Genomic DNA, 26749 nt, shown 5'->3' with positions numbered 1-26749 from the left:
CATCAGAAAAGAAACACGATCAAGCGAAACAGATCGTAGAAATGACAAATATCATCGATATACGTTTCAGTGTAATTTCACTTTTGAAAATTATTTAGTTTAATACGATCGTATTCATCGCTCTGAAACTTTCATTGTGCTGCAATTTGTGCTGCGTCTTTTTAATTTCTCTATCTTTCTGTGTTTTCGGAAAAATTACTTGAAAGATTAAGAATTGCTTGCCTTATTTTATTTTCGATTAGTTAGGATTTGATTATTCCAGGTAAGCTTTATTATTTATAACAGGTTTTATCACTTGTTTATTATTTAGGAGTTTGTTATTTTAGGATTAGTACCTTTTAGGATTTCTTATCCTTCGAGTTTCTGTTTCAGATATCTAGGTCTATTTCAAGATGTTTTATTACATTAGGATTATTTATTCGATTAAGATAATTTAAGAGTTTCACAATGTACAAAGAAATAATCGCGTGAAATTTAGATTTATGCTTTAAACGTATTAAACACGCGGTAATTTCAATGTCTATAGCCTCGAACGTGTTCTGATTAGTTGTGTCATTGTCTGTGACATTGAAATCACAAAAATCCATTGCAAGTGTGCTGTCATGCAATGTGGATGTAATTGGGTTTTTTGGGTATTTCCTGTATCATCTGATTTGTACAGTACTATTTTAACGCAAGGACAGGAAAGTTATTATATATTTCCCGTCCATTATTTGAATCGTTGTGAAGTGTAACGAATTATATTCGATTCGAGGAGATGTTAATGAATTACCCATTTCATATGTAATTACATGGAAATAAAAATCATTGCAAAAATAATTGATCTAATGACAACGGAATTTCCAATATTTTTTTGTTTCGTCACGTCTTTTTCATAATATATCTTTTATAGGTACGTGATTTATTAATCGTTCGAATGGAAATAATTATTCGTATAATATTCAAATGATTCTAGCCATAAAATAAATTAAAACGATACCTGTCAATGATATGCAATCTGCGTATGACGTCAACCTCGATCTATGCTTATACAAGAAATTTTATCAATCAATGACTAGATATACAATAATCAAATATTATAAAATTTCCTGAAAACCTTTAGGTGTTAATATTAAGGTGTTAATATCTTTAATATTTGCAAGTTATTGTTTAGCGCTAATTAGTTAGAATGTAACAAGTGGTGTACCAGAATTGAGATAATTAAGCCACACGAACAATCTTATTTAGATCTTTTTAATTTTTTAATTCTCTTTTGCTCTAATACTTCGTAAAATTAATCTTCATTAGCTACTACACTTCATAGAATAACAAGAGATAATTTTTCTTATATAACGTTTCATTCATAAAATCTATCATTAAAGTATATCTTCATAAAAATATCATTCCATACTAACGGTATATTTGGTGTCATACGAGATAACAGTTACCAGTGATGACATATGTAACTTTATAAAGATATCTCGTTTTATTATATATTAAAAGAATGTACTCATTGCTGCTATATTTCAGATGAAAAAAAGGAGGCAACGATTTTACAGTAAAATCGTTCGTTTACAACTGATTCATTTACATTTCATGATAATACTGTGCATTCTGAATATGCTATGATTTGCTTTAAAATAATAAATAGTCCATTCTTGCATACTATTGCTCCGGCTTTACTTGTATTTTCGATATTGGTATAAATAGAAAGACAATTAATGTCGTTCGAGTCTATTTTCGGATCATTTATATTACGTTTAATCCATATAGTTATTATATGAGACATAGTATCGTAAAATTTGGAAGAATAAAACGTTCGTACAGGATGTACATTTTATAAGAACTCCAACAAATCTGCGTGTGCACCTAAAATACAAACTGATAGTGATTGTTCATAAGTTTATATACATTATCTAATGTCAATCGAAGGTATCAATTCTTTTTCTCCATAAGAGTACTTTTTCATTTATATGTGTTCAAAAATACATGTGCTCAACCGTGAAGCATATGTCACCTACAACGAAAAAGAGTTTTCCTATACTTAATATTTCCTTTATATACCTATGAAAGTCTATTCTTCGCGTAGTATGAAATTATGAATAAATCTGGAATATTGTTCAATCTGAAAAGAAAAATAACTTATTGACATCATTCATTGATACGAGATTCAGAATGTTTGTTTTGTCTTCAGAGAAAGAAGGCAGCCCTTTCTTTTAATGTGAAATAGAAAGCGAAAATTTGAAAACAGATTTTTTGGAAATTTACTTGCAAATATCGTTTTCAATATCGTGATTTTCTTCCCAATGGTACTGTACTTTCAAATTTTCCAGTATCCCTCTAAAAACAAAAAGTCGAACCTCGTTATTATTAACGTAGGCACTACAAGGAAGAGAAGTATTAGAAAGCAGCTCCTTTTTATTATGGATTTCTTTATAATCATGTAAATAAGAAATTCCGGAAATTTTTTCCTCAAGAATTTAATTCTTGTGTTTTGATTGATAATTATTACACTGCATACTAACTTTTCGCATACTGTTCGCGTCTAACAATTTCCTAATAATAACTACTTCAAAATTACATATGTTCTTGCACGAATTCAAAAGTACGTATGATACAATTACAATTGATTCTAAAATAATAATTATTTAAAGATATTAAGATACTAATTAAACGTTTCACTATATTTCAAAATCTGGAACAACAAATTTTTATTTATAAAAAATGAAACTGTGTTTATATATTCTTTGTCATGATGCTATTTCTTATTACCATGTCGACATTTTTTAAAATTCATTTTGTTATCTCTACGCAATATGAAAATTCATATACTGCTTAATATTTTTTACATATTATCCATCCACCGCATGATATCTCCTGAAAAATCAAAATATTAATGTTATATTATTACAATGCTTCTTAAATTTCAATTTTAGACAAATTTGAAATCCAATATATTTTGCACAATTGTTATTTATCAAAAAATTCTAAGTTAGTAACTTTCTTTTCAAATGGCAAATAACATATACTTTGACTTACCTGTAAGTTTTTGTTCCTAATCATCATTTCCTCTTATAGAACATCATTATTGATCTTATAATTACTACCGGTGTCATAGATATTGTAGTGGCTACAACTGAATTAATAGAAAATGATAAATAACTGTGTATAACACTAACACATAACTGTGTATAACAATGACACATAACTTTTACTTACATATCAGTCGATAAGGGATTACTGTGATATCCTGTTGATGTTTCTTAAGGCACTTGATTAGGTGTGATACGGTATCATTCCTTATGGTATACTGTAGATAAGTATTTTAGAAAATGACAAGAATAAATCTAAATTATTCAGAGGTTCCAGTTTCGACTTAGACATAAATACAGGACCATTTGCAAAGAAGAAAGGGTGCGTTTCTACAGCCTCGTTATAGTAACCATGAATACCAATCTCTGAATTACTGGTTACTAAACATAAATATCCTATAAAATTTAATATATTTCTTTAATTTTTAATACATACATGAGTTAGTAGTTCTAAATTATGAATCATCCTACCTGTGATATTACACTTTTCCTTATAATATCATCACTCAAGTGAACAACATTAAGATCATGTAAACCATGTCATCCTATCTTACTGTGAAGATACTTAGTTATGTTATCTAACATTATAAAAATATCATCAAATTCAAGTCCTTTTATTCACATCACATGGCCACGACGATCTGGTTCTTCGTTATATAATGTTCTAAAATTTGTCGTACATATAGGATGTATAAACCGTGATATCAAGGTATCAGTTCTTCCTTCCCAAGGGACAGTTTCATTAAAATTCTGATAGAATTAAAAATTAATTATTAATATTCTAACAATCATATATGTTAAATACATTATAGTCAACGATATATACCTGAGCGAATGTAGGGGTGATTCCTTGATAATTATAAATGTCATCAGCCCACATCATTGTGCCACTTCTTTGTACTCCAGCCTCTAGATTAACAGCCTAAACAAACATACAAAATTTTATAGAAGCTGTACAAAATATAGTATATATGCGCAATATTGAAGCGTTCAAGGGGATATAAAGGTAATGTACATCACATACACGTGTACTCTCATGCAACAAAATACAATTAGATTTAATAGTATAAGCTCTTTTATTCATCATAATAGATTGGAAATTTAAGTGTCTTACGAGGGTGAGTAAAAAGTTACCCGCTCTGTCGGTATAGAATTTATTTTAAGCAATTGTCAAAAAAGACATACATCATTTTTTGACATAATCACTCAATTTCTGTATACACTTTGTCCATTTGCTGAAGGACCTTCGTATTTTCTCATTAAAAAATGTTTTGGGCTGAGCTGCGAACCACGAATGCATCGTCGTCTTCACCTTTTCACCAGCTTTCTCGGCATCCATCTCGCACAAACTTTTTAAAACCCAAATCTGTCGTGCACTATTGCATAAGCAGAGCCGTGGCTGATTTGCAAATGATTTGCCACATTATCCAGCGTCACTCGTCTATTCCATAGAGCATAAGTTCATGAGCACGTTCAATGTTGTCATCGTGGATGTGGACGGGCGTCCAGCTGTTTTTTCATAACACTTGTGCGATCTTCTTTGAACTTTTGTGCCCATTCAAACACACTTCGTGACAAAACACTTTCTCCATAATGTGCATTAAATCTTTGATAAATATAGGCATCAAATATAACCTCCGACCACAAGAAACGAATCACAGCATCCTGCACTGTTTTCCTGCAAATCACCATTGCAAAGCGCTATTACTCGCGCAACGGTCACAAACGAATCGACGTAACACAATGAAACCTACGCAGCAGCACTGAACAGATATTGACGTCATACGAAGAGTGCAGATGGATCAGTACGGTCGACAGAAGTTTTAACTATCTGGAGTGCGGATAAATTTTTACCGAGAGTCGTATAGGAATCTATAATCTGTAAGTACACCTTTGGCTGAATGGAAATTTCTCTTACATATAGTCAAAAATGTAGAAACAGTGTATTGAATTGGAAAGTGATAAAAAATAAGTGAAGTTTCAAGGTTGCATGTGATTGCATGAGTACACAGGACGTTTTTAGCGAATAAAAAATAATTTTGAAAGACACGAGACTTATCTTGTATTTTATGCACTCTCTGTGTCCGAATTTCCAGAAGCTCTCTATCTTATGAAGTGTTTTAGATTAGCCGGAAAATTTTGTATGTACATACAAGAAGTATACGATCTAAGTGGAATATTCCATTATTCTCTTGATACAACAGAAACGAAATTTACAGAACTTCTCAGAAAGTTGGTTTATTATTACCAAATTAATAGAATTAATATACGTTTATCATCTTTACATACCTAAGTCGTGGAGGTTTATCGTGCGTAAAAAATTAGTGTCGTTTCAAAGTTACATTTCGTACATTTTAAGCCTATAATTTGTAACGTACAAAACAATGTAAGTTTGAGCTGTTTCTTATCTCCACAATAAGAAAATCCAACTTTACGTTTTTTACACAATGATATTTATGGAACAGTAATATCATATTATTGCATCGCTTGGAGAATGAAGTCAAGGTACGATGTGACCCTAGTGTAAACGCTGGGATAGCCAGCTGTGCCGCACTTATAAGCGTAAGACACAATACCTATTAAATACGAGGTTAATTCATGTTGTATCAGCAGTGGTCCGCCGCGGTCAGCCTGAAAGGATCGTTAAATTTTTAATCAAAGATACTGAAATATATCGATCGAATTGTATTGAAATTATACTTATATACAGTAATAATCTTCTATTGATTTGTGTATTGAAATACTCCAATTTATAATGTACATGTTATATGTATTTTGAGCAAAACTAAGATTAGAAGGAAATTAGATTAAATACCACAATGAGGTGTGAGAAGTGGGCAAGATTATTAAATTGTGTTTATCTATTATTTCTAATGTTTAAGACGTCGATTTGATGTTAATTCGAATTAACGTGTCTTCAGATACCGTATAGTTTGTAGTAACTCTGTAACTTAATTACCGTACAAGAATCCTCTCCACCCTGAGCATGTTCGGCGCATATTATACCATCAGTGATATCAGGTGCATTAGGAAATTTGGAATAAGCTATTTTGCATTCGGCGTTCTTAATCACTGGCATTTGTACTTCCATTAATGCATTACGTCGTGGTCGTCCTACGAAGAAAATAAGAAAGATATTTAAGACTGGAACTGTTTAATTTTATTATAAAATTGATATCACTTACTATATCTTAATGCTCCCCATCCAGCAACAAGGGGGTTATAGCCGACGAAGTTGCTCTTTCGTAGGGGCTCTTTCGTACAAATGGGATATACGTACCCTGAAAAATAAAAGAATAAATGAAAATGCAGGAAACGAATGACCAAAAGTATGAGAAAGAATTGTACATGCTTTATGACACAATATATGTGTACAGTAAGAAATTTCAGGATATGATACTTCAGTAATACTCAATAGCATATATATATATATATATATTTGAGGACTTACTCGAAAATGGCAATTCCTCCACCAATCTAAGAATGGCAATATTATGATTGTGTATGTTTTCTATTCCATCCATATGTGCACAATGTGCTGCGGTCAAAACATGCCTAGCCGATATCAGGGAACCTCCGCACTTCCATAGTGGTTTGTCTGGGTTTCGGGGATTACGAAAACCTAATGCAGCGATCCATGGCCAAGCGCCTAAAATGCAATAGTCATAGTTGTGAATATACATAATTTTTTCTCACATAACGAGTAACAACGATTATTACCTATTCGATATTCGATCATACAGCAGACGATAAGTACATACGTACAAATACTCTGAAATACAGATTTGATAAAGACAGAAATTAAATTTTTATTCCAGTGGAATGCAAATTATCAAATAATTCTATATAATTTCTATTTGAACTATACTGAACTATAAAGTTCAAACGTGTAATTTCTGCCCTAACAGTTTTTGATCTCTATCCATATTATTACTCCTATATCAATTCTTTATTTCAAGCAAAAAGATACTCTTCCTAACATGAAGTAAAAGAAAGAAATAATTCAAGTTAATAAGTAAAGTTACTACCGATGAAATCATAGCATTATTATTTAGTCTAATTGAAATGTACATTGATGTGCTGTTTAATGCCTTTAAAGTTCATTCTTTGCAGTAAATGGCTTATTATTAATCGGAAAGAAAGACATAAAACGTACCAAGTTCAGCTGGTTTACCATCGACCACCCTGGTATGAGAGACGTTGCTAAAACCACAGTATGGTGGTCGCAAAGCCTTATACTTGTACACAGTTTTTATTAAAATTTCTCTCTTCTCTTTGTTTGGATCGTTCGGACAGCAAACGATCGTAACATTGCCCTGGTATCTGCACACTGATCGTCTATAAAAATCGGTGGCTGTACGGTACTGTATCTGCCATATTTCTTGCAGAGGTTTACATTTTCTGTAGTCAAGGCACCTGCCTTCTTGATTGTCCGGTGTGGTACATTCTGGATCAAACAATTTTAAAACATTTATACAGTTCAAAGATGCGTAAGAAAGCGACACCGATTACTCAACTTTCGAAGTAAAAAGCCGATCAAGTCCACCGGATTGCCCTACAGACACGTATTAATCCGTAAGAGTTAGTCATCATGTTGATAATAATTATCTAAAGAAACTTTTCACGTGAAAATATAAAATTTTAATTGATTAGATATTGTGTTAGCCATACTTAAGAAAGAAAATGAAAATGAATGAAATGAAAGAAAAGGACTACCTTCAACCTCATTTTTTAAATAAACACTTTGTCAGTTTTGCGGTAAATAAATTCTTAGGAATTCAGGACAGTTTTTAGTGAATCATTTTGTTTCGACCGTTCGCGGAGAGACGCGATCGCGAAATAGCACGTCAACGAGAATTGTAAGTTCCCGTTACGATTAAATAATCGACGCCACGAACTGATCGATCCCCTTATTTCGATTATGATAATAAGGGTAGTTCAATGAAATTCCACAGAATTAACACAAATAAATTAATGTTTATTTCAACAACTTATTAACTAGAAAGATATAAAAGGAACAAAAAAAATGTAACTGCGTTTTGGTTGATAAGTAATGCGCGACATACCACATGTGTTGACGGTTCGACTTCTCGAAAAGTTCTGAACGCCTTTCGATTTTTTTCGTTTTTTCTGGAAGGCGACCCCCACTACGTTCGGATCACGCCACATTCTTTTACTGCGAGGTAAAATACGGGCCACGAGTCGACGTTTCTGGAAGTCGCCCTGCTTAATGAACCATGCGCTTGCCATTACAATGTTTGTTTGCCGGGCAGACGCGACGATCCGTCTGCGACATTATAGTGCCGCGATCGATAGTTAAGAATATGACCTATGGTAAGCCGCATGGCGTAACATTCTCCCCCCGTTGAGAGGGTACCGATCAAACTAGCGAGGTGTGGTTGAAGTTCCCATCTTATTTCGTCTCGGTGGCTAGTTGTTCGGGTTTCTCGAGATCGGGTTGAATTGGCAGTGGGACAAGCCTTTTGACGCCCCGATCCAAAATGCTCTTTGCCGTCTGAACTGTAGCTGTCCGGATGACACCATCGGCGCCTGGATGAACCTTGATAACTCGGCCCAGAGGCCAATGCATGGAGGGAACGTTGTCCTCTCTGAGGATGACGATTGTGCCCTTTTGGATGCTGTGTCCACCCTTGCTCCATTTATTGCGGTTGGTTAGCTCGTTCAAATACTCCTTATGCTAGCGGTTCCAAAAATGTTGTTTAAGCTGTTGGATATGCTGCCATTTGGAGAGTCGGTTCGATGGAATGTCTCTGAAATCTCGATCACGTAAGCACATTAATGAATCGCCAATGAGGAAATGTCCGGGAGTGAGGGCTAGGAGATCATTTGGATCGGTGGAGATAGGAGTTAGCGGGCGGGAATTGAGGACTGCTTCTATTTCTATGATAAGAGTATTACGGTGTTAAGCTCATATGTTTCTGTTTCTCCACTCGCGCTGCGCCATAATATCCTTTGATATTTCCGATCCTCTGGTCGTACGAGGAATTGCCGATACATTTTCTCGATGTCGCCAGTGAGTACGTACTGATGAGCGCGGAATCTAATTAATATACAAAATAAATTGTGAATTGATTCGAGAATATAGGATTTCCCCATTTTCATGATTATCGTGATTTTTGTATAAATATATTTTTTAACATACTAATAATTAGGTACTTATAAATTAGTATTATCAATTATTTTGCATTTATAATTCCGCCTCTAGTATAAGTATTAATTGAAAACTAACTTTATGTTTCAAAAAGTACTAGCAAAGTCGTTGAGTAACAAGCCACTGATGCTAACACAAATAGCATTGTCGTAATTAAATATTTCTAAATATTCATTTTTCATTTTGGACCTGTAGAAACAATTTATTATATATACTATTAGCTAAGTAATTGCATATTTAATTAAGTCGAAATATAAAACTTAGTTATTTTAATAATTTAAAAATAAAAAACTGACAAACATTTCAATTTAATTTATGGTTGGAACAAAAGACAGTTATTTTTCATTAATTGAAATATTGCAATGCAGAGTACTTTCCAAAATACGCCGAGAGTATTCCTGATGGTGAAACGAGCGTTGCTTCATCGAACGCAGCTAAAGAAAACAACATCTATGTAGTTGGTGGTACGATGCCTGAAATAGAGGGCGATAAATTGTACAATACCTCTACTATTTGGGGTCCCGATGGAACTTTGATAGCAAAACACCGAAAGGTAAGTAATATATTCCTTTATGGCTTTGAATTTGAAAATATCGGGGTGAAGAAAGTGACTCTATCTAGGAATAATTTAGGAATATACATATGTACATACGTATACTATAACCAATTCTATAATTTGCGGTTTATAAAATACGTTATGATACGGGAAACGCCCATTTTTGTTGTAATGTGTTTGTTGTTGTATAAATTTTTCACATACTTAAAATATTATTATACTTATTTTTTCTCCTTTTTAAACATTATTAAATGATAAGATTTTTTAATAAAAGAAAGTGATAAAAACGCTGTCAGTTATTAAATAAAAAATAATTAAAGTTTAGGAGTTGGTAACTTTGATATTAAATTACAAAAGTTGCAGCAATATAATTAGCGACCACATTTTTATGTTATTAGGTACATCTATTCGACATCGACATTCCTAATAAGATTACTTTTCGAGAGAGTGATTCACTCAGTCCTGGTAACTCCCTAACGACGTTCGATGTGAAGGGCTGCAAAATAGGTATTGGCATTTGCTATGATATTAGATTCGAGGAAATGGCACGCATTTATCGGAACAAAGGTACAGTAACTTAATCGATCAATACTTAACTAGCAAAAAATTAAATATCTTTCTTAAATATATTCTATATAAAATTAATATAATCTGTAACTCTGTATAAAAAGAAGCTTAATTTAAAAAACCAGTATATTTGCTGAAAATGAAACAAATAAAAGAATTAAAAGCACAATAAGAGGACTGTCCTCGCATATTCAGAAATGATGGAATGTGAACCGTGCAACTACGAAGTTAATTGGTATTCGGTGGCTTCATATTTCCTGCTTCTCTGGGTTAGGTTGCCAAATGCTGATATATCCAGCGGCATTCAATATGACCACTGGACCACTGCACTGGTCATTACTTCAGCGTTTCAGAGCGAATGATAATCAATTATACGTTGCCTGCATATCACCGGCTCGTGTTCCTTAAGCAAGTTACGTCGCATGGGGACATACACAGTTGACCAATCCCTGAGGAAAGATTCTTTACGATTTGGAAACTCAAGAGAATATGGCAGTCACCGATATCGGTAATTTACAGCTTAAAATTAAAAGCGAGAGATCCATGATGTAATTAATTTTTAGTCTCGTTAATTTATCGATTTAGCCATCTTCCTTTGTATTTGTTGAATTTATTAGTAAGCATTACTTATTACTTCGTATGTTTCTTTTTTCTATCAGATCTAAAAGTTGTTGAGGAAGTAAGGGCTCGGATACCTACATTTTCTCAGAGACGTACAGATTTGTACGACACTGTCTGTAAGAAGGAGTAACTCTACACTAAAACAGAAAATGTTTTTTTATAATATTTCTACTACGATATCCTTTTTTTGTGAATTATTACTAATTTCTTATCATTTGTACTAAATGAATGACTCAATTAAGAAAACTAAAACGTTATAAATAATAATCTGTATATCTTGTGTATCAACATGTAATTGGATATTATAATAATATAGGAATGCTATAATAATATAGGATAATAATATAGGAGAATAATAATATAGAAAAAAATACATGCTTTTAAACACCTTTAATATCGATCACATAAATTGTTATAATTCACAATGATTACGCATACATAAAAGACCCCTTGATAGTAAAATTTACGATCAAAAGGCAATTACGTATCGTTTAACAACATTTAATTTATAACACCTTTTAAACATTTAGACAGATTAACACATAACACTTCTTATATATAAACATCAATTCGAAGTTATCAGCTTGGAGAAATTGGTCGATTAATACCTGTAGATTGTCTGTCTCGATGAAAGAATTAAAGAGAGCAAAAACATGATAATGCCGCTAATATAATATTCCTTCTTTCTTGTATCTGTCTGCCTCTCAGGTCGTTTTACTAATTACAATAAGTAATTTCGACTTCTTTGCGCTCTCTTTTAACGCATTCGAGACCGAAAGAAATTCATATCAGTCAGTAGGCAAGGGTATAATATACATATTTTATATATAACTTATGTAGTAATGTATATATCATGTTAATTTCATATTTTTTTCAATATAGAATTATTATATATATATGTCGGAGAAGCAGGGGGGATAGGGTTGTCGGTGTTTGAGGAGTCTTCATTGAAGGTAGCCATCGTTGCGGTGTAACGAAGATACGATTTATTGACACAGGTATGAATAACACAGGTTTGACAATTTATCACGGCGGTGAGACGTCCGCGACACTAGTGACAGTGATCCCAGGTTCAATAACGAATCCGCGGTCAACGGGATGACAGATAGGCGTTCTCGCTGAATCTAAGTCTGACTCGTAAACGATAATTGCTGAGCGTAAAGACGTTACTCTTTGGTCGACGGGAGCGCGTCAAAGAATGCGCGTCCCGTCCCGATGATTCCACAGAGGAAAAACTATACTGGGGTGTGTCTAAGGACACGAGATCATCGGATTCGTCGAGGAAAGCCTTCGTTTAGGAAGTAAGGGAAATTGACGTTGCTGCTAATTGGTCAATCTCCATATCGGTGGTTAGAAAAAGATGCTAGCCGCCCTCGAGGGAAAGTTGCTAGTGGGAGACGCCGCTCGTTGAAAAATATGTCTCCCCTATCTTCCCGTAGTTGGGACAAAGACTGTTTGTCTGTTTGAAGGACTTTAGTTAACTAAACCTTAAGATTTATAACGGGCCCTCGGGCTAGCCGAACATGTACTGCGGAGACGCATCGACATCTGGCAATCATCTTACTCGAAGAATAGGGTCTGCGTGTGGCGAGCCACGGGACAGAAACCGTTGGAATGTTTACTGTCGCGTGTCGCCACGAATATTTCTTTTAAGGAGAGCTATAGAATTATTCCATATGTTTGTTGGGCAAAGCGTTCATCCCTTGACCGCGGCTACGTTCGGCGACTGACTGTCGCCTCGAGCCCAAGCTCATTATCACAACTCTCCAACAATTACAATCGGATTGAATAACTACAATTGTTCAATTACAGACTCCGGTGTTCTTTCATCTCCGACATATATATATTTTTTACATTTGTAGTTGCGCACAGATTTTATTAAAGAAAAGTGTTAACAATGTGTTTTCATGATTTATTTCTCGCGACTGACTTCCATTAATCCCTAATATTCCTGTCGCTATACGCGTGTAAATCTAACATGGCTGCTCATAAATGTCATCAGTAAAGTTATAGTGACGGGTCTTTAGTTTTCCTTAATATCGAAGTAATTTTCCGTCTGCCGCTCGTTTTTCCTTATTCTACCGCAATTAGAACATTTATTTATTAATATTGCTTTAAAGTGACAAAAGTATTGTTCGTGTGAATATACGTATATATATATATATATATTTATACGTATATATATATATATATATATATATATATATATACGTATATATATATATATATTTATGTTGCGTGTCATTTTAATATGGCTAATGTTTTGTAATTCTTCGATTGCGTTATTTATTGTTTTGAGTAGTTTATTTTATAGAGTATTCGATAATATAAATATATATATATATATATATATATATACGTATTCATATGCATATTTCTCTTGGCAGTGTAGTATTCATACGAAATGAAATGTCAATTATTTATTTATCCTTTACCGGAATGTAGGCTAGTTTTAAGTATGTATCTTAGATTATCGGTTTGATAGAATTCGCACACATATATATATTTCTGACAATGTAACCTTCATTTCTTTAATAATACAATATTGTATGTTTTATGTATTCGTTAAACTATTAGTTTTTGACTTCATGTATACTTATATTTCATAAATTGATAATATTGTATTTATTGCATAGTATTGGAAGCACTGTCTCTAATATTTACTAGGTTATTACATGTTCGGCATATATGTTTATACTTATATGTAACTCTCCAAATTGATTGATTGAAATATATTTATATATATATATATATTCCTGGCGTTTCAATTATTTTCCCCTTTTATAGTTATTCTTATTTCCTGGTTTATTTAGAATTGTGTGTATATGTATTTTGTTTATTGGTTGGATCCGTTAATCGCCCTCGTTTTGTTAATCCTTCCTTTCGTTTCGTAGTGCCGTGTGTTCGTTTGTGCATTCAAATCCTTATTCGCGTGTTTTGTATAGAATGGTTTTCTTGTTCTTGTTACGGCGCGTGCGGAGCGCGGGACGTGACATCCCCGCCCTTGGAGTTCAAATTTCCAAAGGAAATTTGACTGATGGTATCTCTGAGTTCGCTCAAGGCGGACGTAGATGTCGTTGGTAGTTGAGTGACTACCGGTGTTATCGATATCCCTTGAGGTTGTGCTGTTTGATCATCGATATTTCGTCTTCTTTTGAGGTATAGTAGCGGGTGGGTGACTGAGCCGCATATTGTTCCTAATAGGGCGATTTTCCAAATATTGCTGCACTGACAGTTCCAAATTCCATAAAACCAGTCCATAAGCTTGATACGGTATTTTTCGCTATTGTCGTTAATGTGTTTTGTCCATCATTGCCAGGATGTTTACTGTTCCAGGGACGATTGTTTTTCCTGTTGCTCCTCTGGCCAATGCGTTCAAGACTGCAGATTTTCTGCCGGGAACATGACGTGGTCCCGTAGTGCATCGAGGTCTTTTGGGTATACATTCCGCTTGTGGCCAACGACGATGGTGCTGAATATCGCCACGTTTGGCGCACGTCCGGGCGGAGTTCCTGTGGTGCGATTCCTTTGCCAAACGGGTAGTTCCGAGTAGCATTTTGTTGTATGTCGTACCTTTACTTGTACCGGAATGCATTTGACTATATGGACCGCTTCTCCTGCGATCAAAGCCATGTGTCCTGGGTTTTGGTTATGGTGTATGCAAATTCGTCGGGCGGTAAGTTTGCCAAGCTTAAAGCGTTCTCTATTAGTTTCTTCTGTGTGGTGTATCTTTGTGTCAGTGTATCATGGTATAATGTTTTCATTTCTCGAGTTTATCAGAAATAGGAATAACCTTTTATAGAAAAAGAAAATTTTATATTTATATATATTTGTTAAGGAAATTCGAGGATATGGGAATACAAATTATTGCCTACATTTCCCACACAACAGTTATACATCTATATTACTCTCTGAAGAAGTGAATGTTATAAATATCGCCTACTTTACAACATGCGTGTATATATATATAGTGGTGAACATAAGTGAAAATTATATGCATAGTTATAAATGTTGTTTGTTTACAGGTGGATAGCATCAGTGTTTGGTTTCGTGAGTGGCGTACAAATACTTTACAGTTCCACTGTGTGGATGGCTATTCATGTTCTTCCATCCGTCGTTCAAAAAATGGTTGATGAGTTCGCCATCAGTTCTGTACACACATATAAAAATAGTTAATGTATATATGTAGTATCGTGAGTGAGAGGCCTGGGAGTTGGCGGGTGAACCGCGTGGAATGTCGCGAGAGCCGAGGCGTTTGTTTTTGATCGCGTAGTTTTGAAAAGAGGAGACCTACGTGATCTTGGCCACGAGCGGTTGCCAAGGGACGGGAAAAAAGGAATCAACAAACAGAGTTTGCGAGTGGCGTTGCCGAGAGAGTGTTGATTGCATTTTGTGAAAGTCGAGTCGTTATCTAATTATTTAGTTGTGCTGTTTTCTGTACGTTTGGTGTGAATAGTTCAGGTTGAACAACGATCGTCTTTTTCTGTCCGATTAACATCTGTATCATCCATTCCTTGTAAATATATTATATCACGATATTACATATATATATTATTTATTTTTTTTTTATATATATAATTTTCGTTTGGATCTGTTCCTTTGTATGAATACTGTATCCCTGTATATAATATAATATATATAATATGTTATAATTATGTTAGTTGTTATTTATTATATATATTTTCCTTAACTCTCTCCCCCATTTTCTTGTGTTTTTTTTTTTATTAGTACCTAACATTGCTATTATGATGCTGTATTGTATTGCATTGGCTGTTATTTGTATGTGCGCGCGACAAATTTTTCAACATGGTCGCTCGCGTGTCTCTTTGGTATGGCGTTGGTTTAATGTCAACAGTAACGTGTTGTTGAAATAACTAATTAATTGTTAATCACTATAATTTTATTTAGTAGTGTTTTGTAATATTGTTTTGTGTTTCGTGATATTGTGTGTGTCAATACCGTGTGCTACTTTAATGCGATAGCATGGATTGTATTGTTACCGAATTTCAATAGTCATTGTTTCGATTATACGTGACTTGCATTTATGTAAGTCTCGTTTAATTTAGTTAATGTTTTGTGTATTGTGTTACCAGTTATTTCGTGTAGCATAACTTTATTCCTTTGCACCGAGTTCAGTCATGTCTTGTCGTTAATATTTAGTTAGTCTATCTTGATTAATATATATATTTAACAAATATTTAAGAAACAATGGCGGGTGTAGTGGAATCGTTGGACGAAGAAATGGTTTTGACATTGTCGGAAAAGCTTAAAGTATGGGATGCGAACTTTCGCGATATGAGTGCAAAACTCGCCGAATTACAAAGCGGCTTATTCGAACTTAAAACAAGAACCTAAAACACCCGTATCGCCGCCGACAACGCAACAAGAGACGGTCCAGCCGAGTGGACATACCCAGCCAATTAAGCTAAAAGATGCGATCGAATCGGTGCCAGTGTTTGACGGATATCGACCATCGGTATTCCACTTTTTAAGAGCTTGTGAGCGCGCGCGAAATATGATTCCCAGATATCAAGAACCTCAATTGGTAAAATTGTTAGTAAATAAGCTCCGTGGACACGCGCTCCTCGCCATCGAAGACACAGAATTAATGAGTCTAAACGGTTTCGGAAACAAATTAAAGGATCTATTCGGCCCAAAGAAATCTCTTAACGAATATAAAGAGGAATTAGGAACGATATTTCAACGACCCGGGGAAGACATATTACATTATATGGATCGCGTTAGAAATCTTAGATTGGCAATAATGGACGGAGAAAGAGGCGACTACGGCATCATATCCCCCGATATCCAAGATACTATAGATTGGGAAACGAAAGAAGCTTTCGTTAAAGGACTTCCGAACGAGGTATATGTGCGAGTAAAAATAGCAGGGTACCATACTTTAGAAGATGCGTATCGTCAAGCCGTCAAAGCAACACACGAATTGAAACAAATAACCGATAGAACGCAACCCCAACGACCGACACCCTCGAACTATTACAGACGCGACAACGCACATCCTTCGAACACTAACAACAATATCAGGAACAACCGCCAAGATCGAAGATCGCTACCTCCATCGCAGAATTTTTTGAATTCTACAAGACAAAATATCACGTGTAACTATTGCAAAAAACCCGGGCATCTAGTGAAAGACTGTTACAAATTCAAAGCCCGAGTAGATGCCGGATTAATCGTACCCTATGCTTCGAGACCATCGGGAAACCAAACACGTCCTTCGGGAGAATGGAGCGAGCCACGAAGGAACGATACGCCGAATCGCCCAAGAGTACAGGCGGCAACCAGGCGACCGGCGCCGACGGCAACAAACACAACAAGGACAGCCACCCCCGCGAGATCGACTCCACCACCCATAACGAGAGACAGAGCGAACGCAATGCCGACCATAAGATCGAACGAACAACCACTAAATATTGTGGGGGAGTCATCCCACAACCAAACGAGGTCACAGACAGAGAATCCAGAATCTCAAGGCAAAAGGAAAAGAGTGAAGCACAAGCAACCGGCGAAGGAAAATCATCAGGAGTTGAATTCAGATTCGGAAGGCGACCTCTCCGAATTATTTCAATAAAATTTAACGATTCCCCAACGACCCCAACTGCACGAATAGTTTCCCCAAATCTAAAGACTAAGACGAGTTTATTATTAGACTCTGGATCGGAAATCAACATTATCAAGAAACCTGCTATACTCGATGCAGCCATCATCGACGAAAAGGAATCAATCGAAGTGCGAGGAATTACGGCAACGAGCCTGGTCTTCTTAGGGCAGACGGTAATACAGGTTGCGGGCCATCCGGTTGTTTTTCATGTAGTCGATGATTCATTGCTAATCGATCAAGACGGAATCCTACGATCCGAATTTTTTGCAGGTTGTAAGGCTCGTTTAGATTATGAGGGAAAACATATCAGATGGGGAAATATTTATATTCCCTTCGATACTAAAGAAAAAATAATTATACCGAAGCGAAGTTCAATAACGTGTTCGATTAATATCGCTAATCCAGAGATAAAAGAGGGATTTATTCCAAGAATCGAGCCGAACAAGGGAATCTATTTTGGTAATGCAGTTGTGAGGAATCATAAAGGAAAAGGTTACATAAGAGTAATAAATACTACTTCGAGAGATTACGTATTTACAACACCAACGATGGTAATTAAAGAATTTGAAAATCCCCCCCCCCCCGCCTCCTAGGACAGCGTGCAATACAGTTCTAAGATCGGAGGAAAGTAGATACGATAAAATAAATGAGTTACTACGACTCGAACATTTGAACGAAGAAGAAAAGGAAAATGCTAAAAAATTGATTCGTAATAATCAAGATAGGTTTCATATTCCAGGAGATACATTGGAAGCAACCGAAGTTCTGGAACATAGGATAATTACAACGGATAATATACCCATCAATACTAAACAGTATCGATATCCACCAATACATCGAGAAGAAATAAATCGACAGGTCCAAGAACTACTAGATACGGACGTAGTGGAACCATCAATATCTCCATATAACTCCCCGTTATGGATTGTGCCCAAAAACCCGATTCGCAAGGAAAGAAGCGCTGGAGATTAGTCATCGATTATAGAAAATTGAACGATAAAACGATTGGCGATGCCTTCCCACTACCCAACATTACAGAAATATTGGATCAATTAGGAAGTGCAAAATATTTTTCCACATTTGACTTGGCATCGGGCTTTCACCAGATCCGTATGTCACAGGAAGATGCCCGCAAAACTGCATTTTCGACACCATACGGGCATTTTCAATTCAAAAGAATGCCCTTTGGATTAAAAGATGCCCCAGCAACATTTCAACGTTTGATGAATTCAATATTATCTGGTCTGCAAGGAGTAGAACTATTCGTCTATCTGGATGACATAGTGATTTATTCCACGTCTCTCCAAGAACACGAAATTAAATTTAATAAATTAATGGAAAGACTGAGGAAAGCTAAATTACGATTACAACCTGATAAGTGCGAATTTTTACGACACGAGGTGAATTATTTAGGACATGTAATTAGTGAGGATGGCGTGAAACCCGACCCAAAGAAAGTCGAAGCCGTATCAAAATTTCCACGACCAAAGAGGGCGAAAAATATCAAACAATTTCTGGGACTAGCAGGATATTACAGAAGATTTATACCCCGATTTCCCCAAGGTCGCGAAACCATTGACACAACTATTAAAGAAAGACACTCCCTTTAAATGGACAGAAAATCAAGAAAACGCATTCAATAATTTAAAGACAGCGTTAGTGACGAAACCCATCCTGCAATATCCAGACTTTTCTAAACCCTTTAACCTTACTACAGACGCATCAGGATATGCAATAAGCGGTGTACTGAGTCAAGGGCCAATCGGAAAGGATTTGCCGATTGCGTATGCCTCAAGGCTATTAAATCCCGCCGAACAAAACTACTCTACCATAGAAAAGGAGTGTCTGGCAATTGTTTACAGCGCAATGCACTTCCGACCGTATCTTTACGGAAGAAAGTTTACCATCGTAACCGATCATAAACCTTTAGTGTGGATGCATTCTATCAAAGATCCTACTTCAAGAATTTGGAAATGGAAATTAAAGTTATCGGACTTCGAATTTGATATTGTATACAAAGAAGGCAGGGCGAACGCAAACGCAGACGCATTATCTAGGAACCCTCCGGAAGTTTGTTTATCAATCAGAAAGAGAGAGGAAGTCTCACCAATTCGCTATCCTGTCTCAAAAAGATTCGAAATAGATACGTCAACCGAAGACTCTCCCATATTCGAAGCTAAACCACACGTCTTGCCTCAATCCAGTGATTCTAAAAATCAAGGAAAGGGTTTTACCCGAAAACATTTTACAATAGAAGAAACCCCCATAAAATATTTAAACCAAGCATTAGCAGAAATCGATGTAAGTACAGATAGAGAAATAACCAATCGAGAAAAAGAAGGCACGGATACAACAAGCGAAAAAGAGACCTCCACTGTAATTCCAGAACTAATTCAACAACGAGAAAAGGACACGAGACTTACGATAATTGCGGAACTAAGAATTTCAGAAACCCGAGACTCAATTGCGAGAGTAAATGACCATAAAGTAGTATTTCTAGATATACATGGCAATCCGATAGATAAAGGAACCTTAGAAATGAAGGAAACGGGAAAATTACCTCGTTATGAAGATTTAATGTTAGAAAAAGCAAGATTGAATTACGATTCTGGAAAATACATTGTATTCCTACCGATAAAGGAAAATAGAAATATTCCAATAACACCAGAAAATTTATTAAACTCGCTAAGATCTCTATTAGACGCAGTAAATGAAAAACAGTTAACTTCGTTCAGCATTAGCAAAGGAAACTTGGAGGAAATACCCTGGCGATATACAATCAGAAAATTAAAGGAAATATTTATGGAAAAAACCTTATCCATCACCATTTGCACTGGAGAAGTAATTACTCCACCTGTGGAAGCGCGGAACAACATAATACGAGAAAAACATGAATCAAGCGTAGCAGGACACAAAGGAATTACCAAAACTTATCAAAGAATACGACAACACTACTATTGGGAAAATATGAAAAAGGAAATTCAAGATTACGTAAGAACATGTAAGGAATGTCAATTAAAGAAACTCACAAGAATAAAAGCAAAACAACCAATGGTACTTACAGACACACCAGGTAAAGCATTCGATAAAATTAGTATGGATATTGTAGGACCATTACCAAAAACTCAAAAGGGAAATGAATATATATTAACCATCCAAGATTTATTAACAAAATACTCAATTGGGATTCCACTAGGAGGAATCTCTTCAGCCGAGATAGCGGACGCTTTTGTAAAGCGATTTATTTGTCGTTTCGGATCACCGAGAGCTATTCTCACTGATCAAGGAACGAACTTTACATCCTCACAAATGAAGAAAGTAGCAAAGAGATTCCGCATCAAACAATACACCACGACGGCATATCATCCACAAAGTAACGGTTCAATCGAAAGACCTCACCACGTGCTGATAGAATATCTCAAATTATACATTGAAAATTCCAAAAATTCGGACGAATGGGTAGAATTAGCTATGTTTTCCTATAATACCTCTGTACACGAAGGAACGAAATTCTCCCCGCACGAATTAGTTTTTGGACATTTAGCCAGAGAACCTACTGGTGAAGTAATAATCGAAGAGAACATGGAACCAACTTACGCAGAATATCTCGAAGACCTGTTCGATAAAATTAACACCGTACAACGAATGGCAAGAGAAAATTTGATAAAATCCAAACTAAGATCAAAAGAATACTACGACCGACGAATCAACCCCCAAGATTTTAAAATAGGAGATTCGATATATTTACTAAAAGAACCCAGTAAAGGAAAATTCTCCGATCAATATACTGGACCATACAAAGTGCTAGAAATCTTGCAGAACCAAAACGTCAAGATCGAAGTAAAAGGGATTCCGCGAACGGTGCATTTAAACAAGTTAAAACTAGCGCATAATCGAAATAAGCAATGAATAAAGCGATTTCAGTGGGCAACGTAGTGCGGTGGTATATGTTATAGTGCTGTTCGTCGAATAATACAGATATCGAACACCTAAAAGGAAAAAGGAAAATTATTATACGTGTTTCAATTATTGCTTAAATATAAAACGTGTTAACTCAATGAACAATTAACTAGTGAAAGTGAAAGTTACCTTGTGAACAAGTGATCAACATACAAGAAAGTGTACGTGCAAGTATAGGTTATGGATCATTGTTCGTGGAACACAATGTATGACAGCTACCTAAAATAAGTGAATAAATTAGTTTCAATTGTCTCGGTGCAAAATACAAGGTTACTAAATGTTATAACTATATTATGGATAAATCAAAAGGAGGTGTAACACTGTTCGTCGAATAATACAGATAGCGAAAACCTAAAAAGAAAAAGGGAAAATTATTATGTGTACTCCAATTATTGTTTGAATATACAACATGTCGATTCAATAAATAATTAAAAGAGGGGAAGTGAAAGTTACCTTGTAAACAAGTAATCATCATACAAGAAGGTCTACATGCAAAATAGGTTATGGCTCCCTGCTTGCGGAACACCATGTACCAGCTGAAAATAAACGAACGAATTAACTTCAATTGCCTTAATGCAAAGAGCAGCATCGCTAAATGTTATAACGGTGCTGTGGAGGCGTGGCACTGTTCGTCGAATGACACAGATAGCGGAAACTTGGAAAAAGAAAAGAAGTTTATTACGAGTGTTCCAATTACTGTTTGAATGTAAAACGTGTTAGTTCAACGAATAACGAAAACAGTGAAAGTGCAACTTACCTCGTGAACAATCAATCACCATACAAGGAAGTGTACATGCATGGATTTCGCAGATTAACAAGAAGAAATAAAATAGCTGATAAATATAGAAAGTGGTTAGAAAATAATTAAAATAGATTAATTGAGAGTTAGTAATAAATATAACCGGAGTAAAAGGATATTTTATTATGTATTAATCTACGTAGTATTGTTATATTATTATATCTAACATGTAGAAATGGATTTTGTACGCATATATGTATATAATTCCAATCCAAGTAGTATTCATAATATTTATTTTCACTGATAACAAGTACGTAAAACCTAAAATAAAACAAAGGTTTTAACAATAAAAAAAAACAAAAAAAAAAAGAAAAGGGGAAGAAGAAAAAAAAAGAAGAAAAAAAAGGAAAGAAAAAAAATATAATATACATAAATATAAAATTTTCTTTTTCTATAAAAGGTTATTCCTATTTCTGATAAACTCGAGAAATGAAAACATTATACCATGATACACTGACGCAAAGATACACCACACAGAAGAAACTAATAGAGAACGCTTTAAGCTTGGCAAACTTACCGCCCGACGAATTTGCATACACCATAACCAAAACCCAGGACACATGGCTTTGATTGTTATTTAATAAGGTTTTGGGTTTATAAAATAACGATTCACTTAGATTCGTTTTCTCCAATATATTTCAGTCTTATAACACGTCTTACCACACAGGAATCTCCAGGTCAATAGAACAACGTGGTCGACTTCTAAGACAAAAGAGCGTCGTTAGAAGTCGTACCAACTTAGCTTGTAGTAAGCAGCGATCGTACCAACTTAACATTTCTCAACACTCCCCTTTGATCGCTAGTTTCTACAAGCCCCATAGCTTTGGTAAATTGCTGAGTCTTAATCCTATTTAGGCCTTTGGTGAGAATGTCAGCCACATTCTCAGGACTAGGTACATAAGTATAATCTAGTATCCCCCTCGATACGCAGTTCTTAACGTAAAAGTAACGCACTTGGACGTGCTTAGAACTCTCAGCAACTATTTCGTCCTTTGACCATGAAATAGCTCCGATGTTATCGCAGAATATCTTGCAGGGGCGAGGGCAATATGACAGTTGACCCAATTCCTTTAACAGTAAAGAAATCCACACTGTTTCCCTTGCTGCTTCCTGCATTGCCACAAATTCCGCTTCGCACGTCGATTGAGCTATAATCGGTTGTTTTTTGGATAGCCAGGATATCGCACCACCAGCGAGTATGAACACATACGCGCTCCTGGATTTCCTGTCTACCGTACAACCCGCAAAATCCGAGTCGCAAAACACCTTCAGAGGTTGCCCGGTCCTTTGGTATACTAACTTCAAGTCTTTGGTCTTTAGTAAATATCTGAATACCCGCTTCACTGCTTTCCAATCGGATACAGTCGGATTCGCGCATCTTTGGCTTAGTTTCCCTATTGCACACGCAACATCAGGACGACTTACAGTAGCTACATACATTATGTGCCCCACAGCTTGTTCATATAATTTACTGTCGAAAGGCTCATCACGTTCAATATCAAAACCAGCCTCACATTCTCTAGCTAGCGGTGTCGACACTCCCACCACCCCAACCTCACTGGTAATGTCAAACAGATCCAGCATTTGACCTATCTGTACAGATTGATCGAATACTACAGTGGTGCTGTTTGGCTTACTCAGGTGGATGGACAGAAATTGAGTGTCTACACCTAGCATTCTAACATCTAATTTGTCCTTAATCCTAGTTTTGAATATCTCAATCCACTCATTCGTCCCAAACACAAGGATGTCGTCCACATACACAGCTACAATAAATTTTTTAGACGCATCCACATACACACATGGACCACTCACGCATGGGTTCAGACTCATACCTCTTAAAATGCTATCGATGTGTCTAAACCACATTCTTCCAGCTTGCTTCAGTCCATACAGGCTCTTTTTGAGCTTACACACAAATTTAGTTCTGTCTTTACCTGGAACTCTAAAGAGTTCTGGTTGCTCCATGTATGTAATATCGTGATGTAATATGTTTACAAAAAGTGGACAATAGAGATGTTAATCAGACAGAAAAGACGATTGTGGCTTAACTTGAACTATTCATACTAAACGTACAGAACACAGCGCAATCCACACTCTCTCGGCAACGCCACTCGCAACCTCCGTCTCCGCTCGACTCGCACTCGGCTTCTCCGCTCGCACTCTGTTTCTCGACTCGCACACTGTTTCTCGACTCGCACTCTGCTCCGCGACTAACACTCTCTGGCCGTTGTCCCATTCTATTGCCCTTTTCCTAGACCCACCGCACACGTGTTCTGCAGACGCTCGTGGCCAGGGTCACGTAGGTCTTTTCCACGAAACTATGCACTTGAAAAGACCGATGACACATTGATGGGCCCGACGGCGCCTCGGCTCTCGCGACACTGTTCATAGTTCGTCCGATATTTCCCAGGCCTTTCGTCCACGATACTACATGTATATATCCTCATCCAGAAGGCTGTTGAGATACCCACATTCCACATCGATGTGCCCGTAAACCCACTCATTTTCCGCACATAGAGCAAGCAGAATTCTTAGAGTTTTGCGTTTTACTATTGGACTAAAGGTTTCTGAATAATCTACTCCAGGCCTCTGCCAGAATCCCCGAGCTACTAGCCTAGCCTTATACCTATCAGGGTCTCTCTTTATCACAAGCACCCACTTACAGTCTATAACGTTTTTATTTAAGGGTCTTTGCACAATGTCCCACACATCTTTACTTTTTAGATTGTCTAGTTCCTTCCTTATTGCATCAGTCCATTTTTGAGCGTCTGGCCCCCTCAGGGCTTCATACACATTCACAGGTACACACACGTTTTGAGCTTTACAAACAGTCGCAGTGTGAGCACAACAATCACATATTCTTGGTTTGTGTAGTCTTGCCGACCTCCTCGGCACAAACGGTACACTCACAGTATTCACTGGATTGTCCTCACACGTTAAACTGTCCATAAAGTAGTCGGTTTCCCCTTCGTCGTTTTCTCCGTCACTCTGTGTCTCGACGTCAGTTTGACCGGCTTCTCCCCTATGTTCAAAGGTTTCTACATCCCATATCCATTCCGAGGACTTATCCTTTATATGGTTCGTTTCCGCCTTAGCGCTCTTGTAGGGAAACGTGTTCTCCTCGAACCTGACATGACAGGATATTATCACCTTTTGGATCTTCGGTAGGTAAATTCTATAACCTTTGACCTGTCTGTCATATCTCACAAATATCCCCTCATCCGCTCTGCTCTCGAATTTTCCTCCGCTTGGACTCTTTAGATACCAGACTCTGCATCCAAACACTCTCAGTCTGTTTATCTCCCCTTGGAGGTCACATCCCTTACCCTTCCATAATTCCAGTGGGATCTTGTCTCCGATGGCAGCGGATGGGCATAGGTTTTTTATGTGGCATGCCATGTTCACAGCCTCCCCCCACAGATAGTCAGGGAGTCCAGATTGGATGAGTAAACATCTGGACATCTCGACCAGGGTTCTGTTCGCTCGTTCGGAGACCCCATTTTGTTCAGGGTTTCTAGGAACAGTTTTCCTGTGTAAGATGCCTTTCTCCTTCAGGTAGTTCTCAAAGTTTTCTCCTGTGTACTCACCCCCGTTATCTGTTTGAAGGGCACTTATCTTGGATTGGTGTAAAGCCTCCACCTCCGCCTGGTACTCCTTGAAGCGCTTGAGTACTTCATTCTTCCTACTGATGATTCTGACGTGCATGAAACGAGAAAAATCATCTATGAACGTTACGAAATAATTACCTCCGCCCAGCGACTTGCATTGCGTTCTGCCACTAATATCGCTGTGAACTATTTCTAAAGGACGTTGACACATGTGGTGGGCTGTCTTCGGAAATGGTACTTTTGTCATTTTCCCTTTCACGCAGACCCCGCATGGTTCCTCATGTATCCTAGAGCCCTCCTTCACGTTCCTCACAGGGATCTTTCTCATCGCGTCCCCATGTAGATGACCTAACCTCTCATGCCATGACACGATACCTTTGTACGCCTTAGCTTCAATAACCTCGGCGTGGTCGTCATCATTTCCAGGTTCCTCTTGATCGTTCTCCATGGAAACGTTTGCTACATGCCTCTCAGGTGGTATTGTCTCTAGGTAGTACACGTTGTCTCCTACCTTTGAGTTAAATACCACATCCCCATCATCATGTGTGCCGACGGCCTCATCCTTCGTACACACTGTGGTGACGCCTTTCACTGCCAATTGCCTGATCGAGATTAGATTTACATCTAATTCAGGCACCCACAGGGCGTTCGACAAGGATAGACTCCACCCGCCACAGGCTTTGGTCATCTTCACGACGATCGTGCTTTTTCCCTTGACTTCCAGGTAGCCCTTACCAATCCGGATCTGTCCAGTCGCAGGCACGAAGTCC

General features: G+C 36.6%; 2 protein-coding genes across 2 annotated transcripts in view; one reads left to right on the top strand and one right to left on the bottom strand.

The window, feature by feature from the left end:
* Positions 1 to 26749, bottom strand: part of LOC143304359 (omega-amidase NIT2-like) — a 168912-nt gene that overhangs the window by 85392 nt on the left and 56771 nt on the right. The window lies entirely within an intron of this gene.
* LOC143304349 (omega-amidase NIT2-A-like) lies at positions 9637 to 11381 on the top strand. The gene is made up of 4 exons (XM_076626803.1): positions 9637 to 9796; positions 10198 to 10366; positions 10641 to 10874; positions 11026 to 11381. The coding sequence occupies exons 1-3, from the start codon at positions 9713 to 9715 to the stop codon at positions 10772 to 10774; spliced, it is 387 nt and encodes a 128-aa protein (XP_076482918.1). The 5' UTR covers positions 9637 to 9712; the 3' UTR covers positions 10775 to 10874; positions 11026 to 11381.

Source organism: Bombus vancouverensis, unplaced genomic scaffold, assembly GCF_051014615.1.
Source record: "Bombus vancouverensis nearcticus unplaced genomic scaffold, iyBomVanc1_principal scaffold0031, whole genome shotgun sequence".
NCBI classification, from domain to species: domain Eukaryota; kingdom Metazoa; phylum Arthropoda; class Insecta; order Hymenoptera; family Apidae; genus Bombus; species Bombus vancouverensis.
This window is presented reverse-complemented; position numbering and strand designations above follow the sequence as displayed.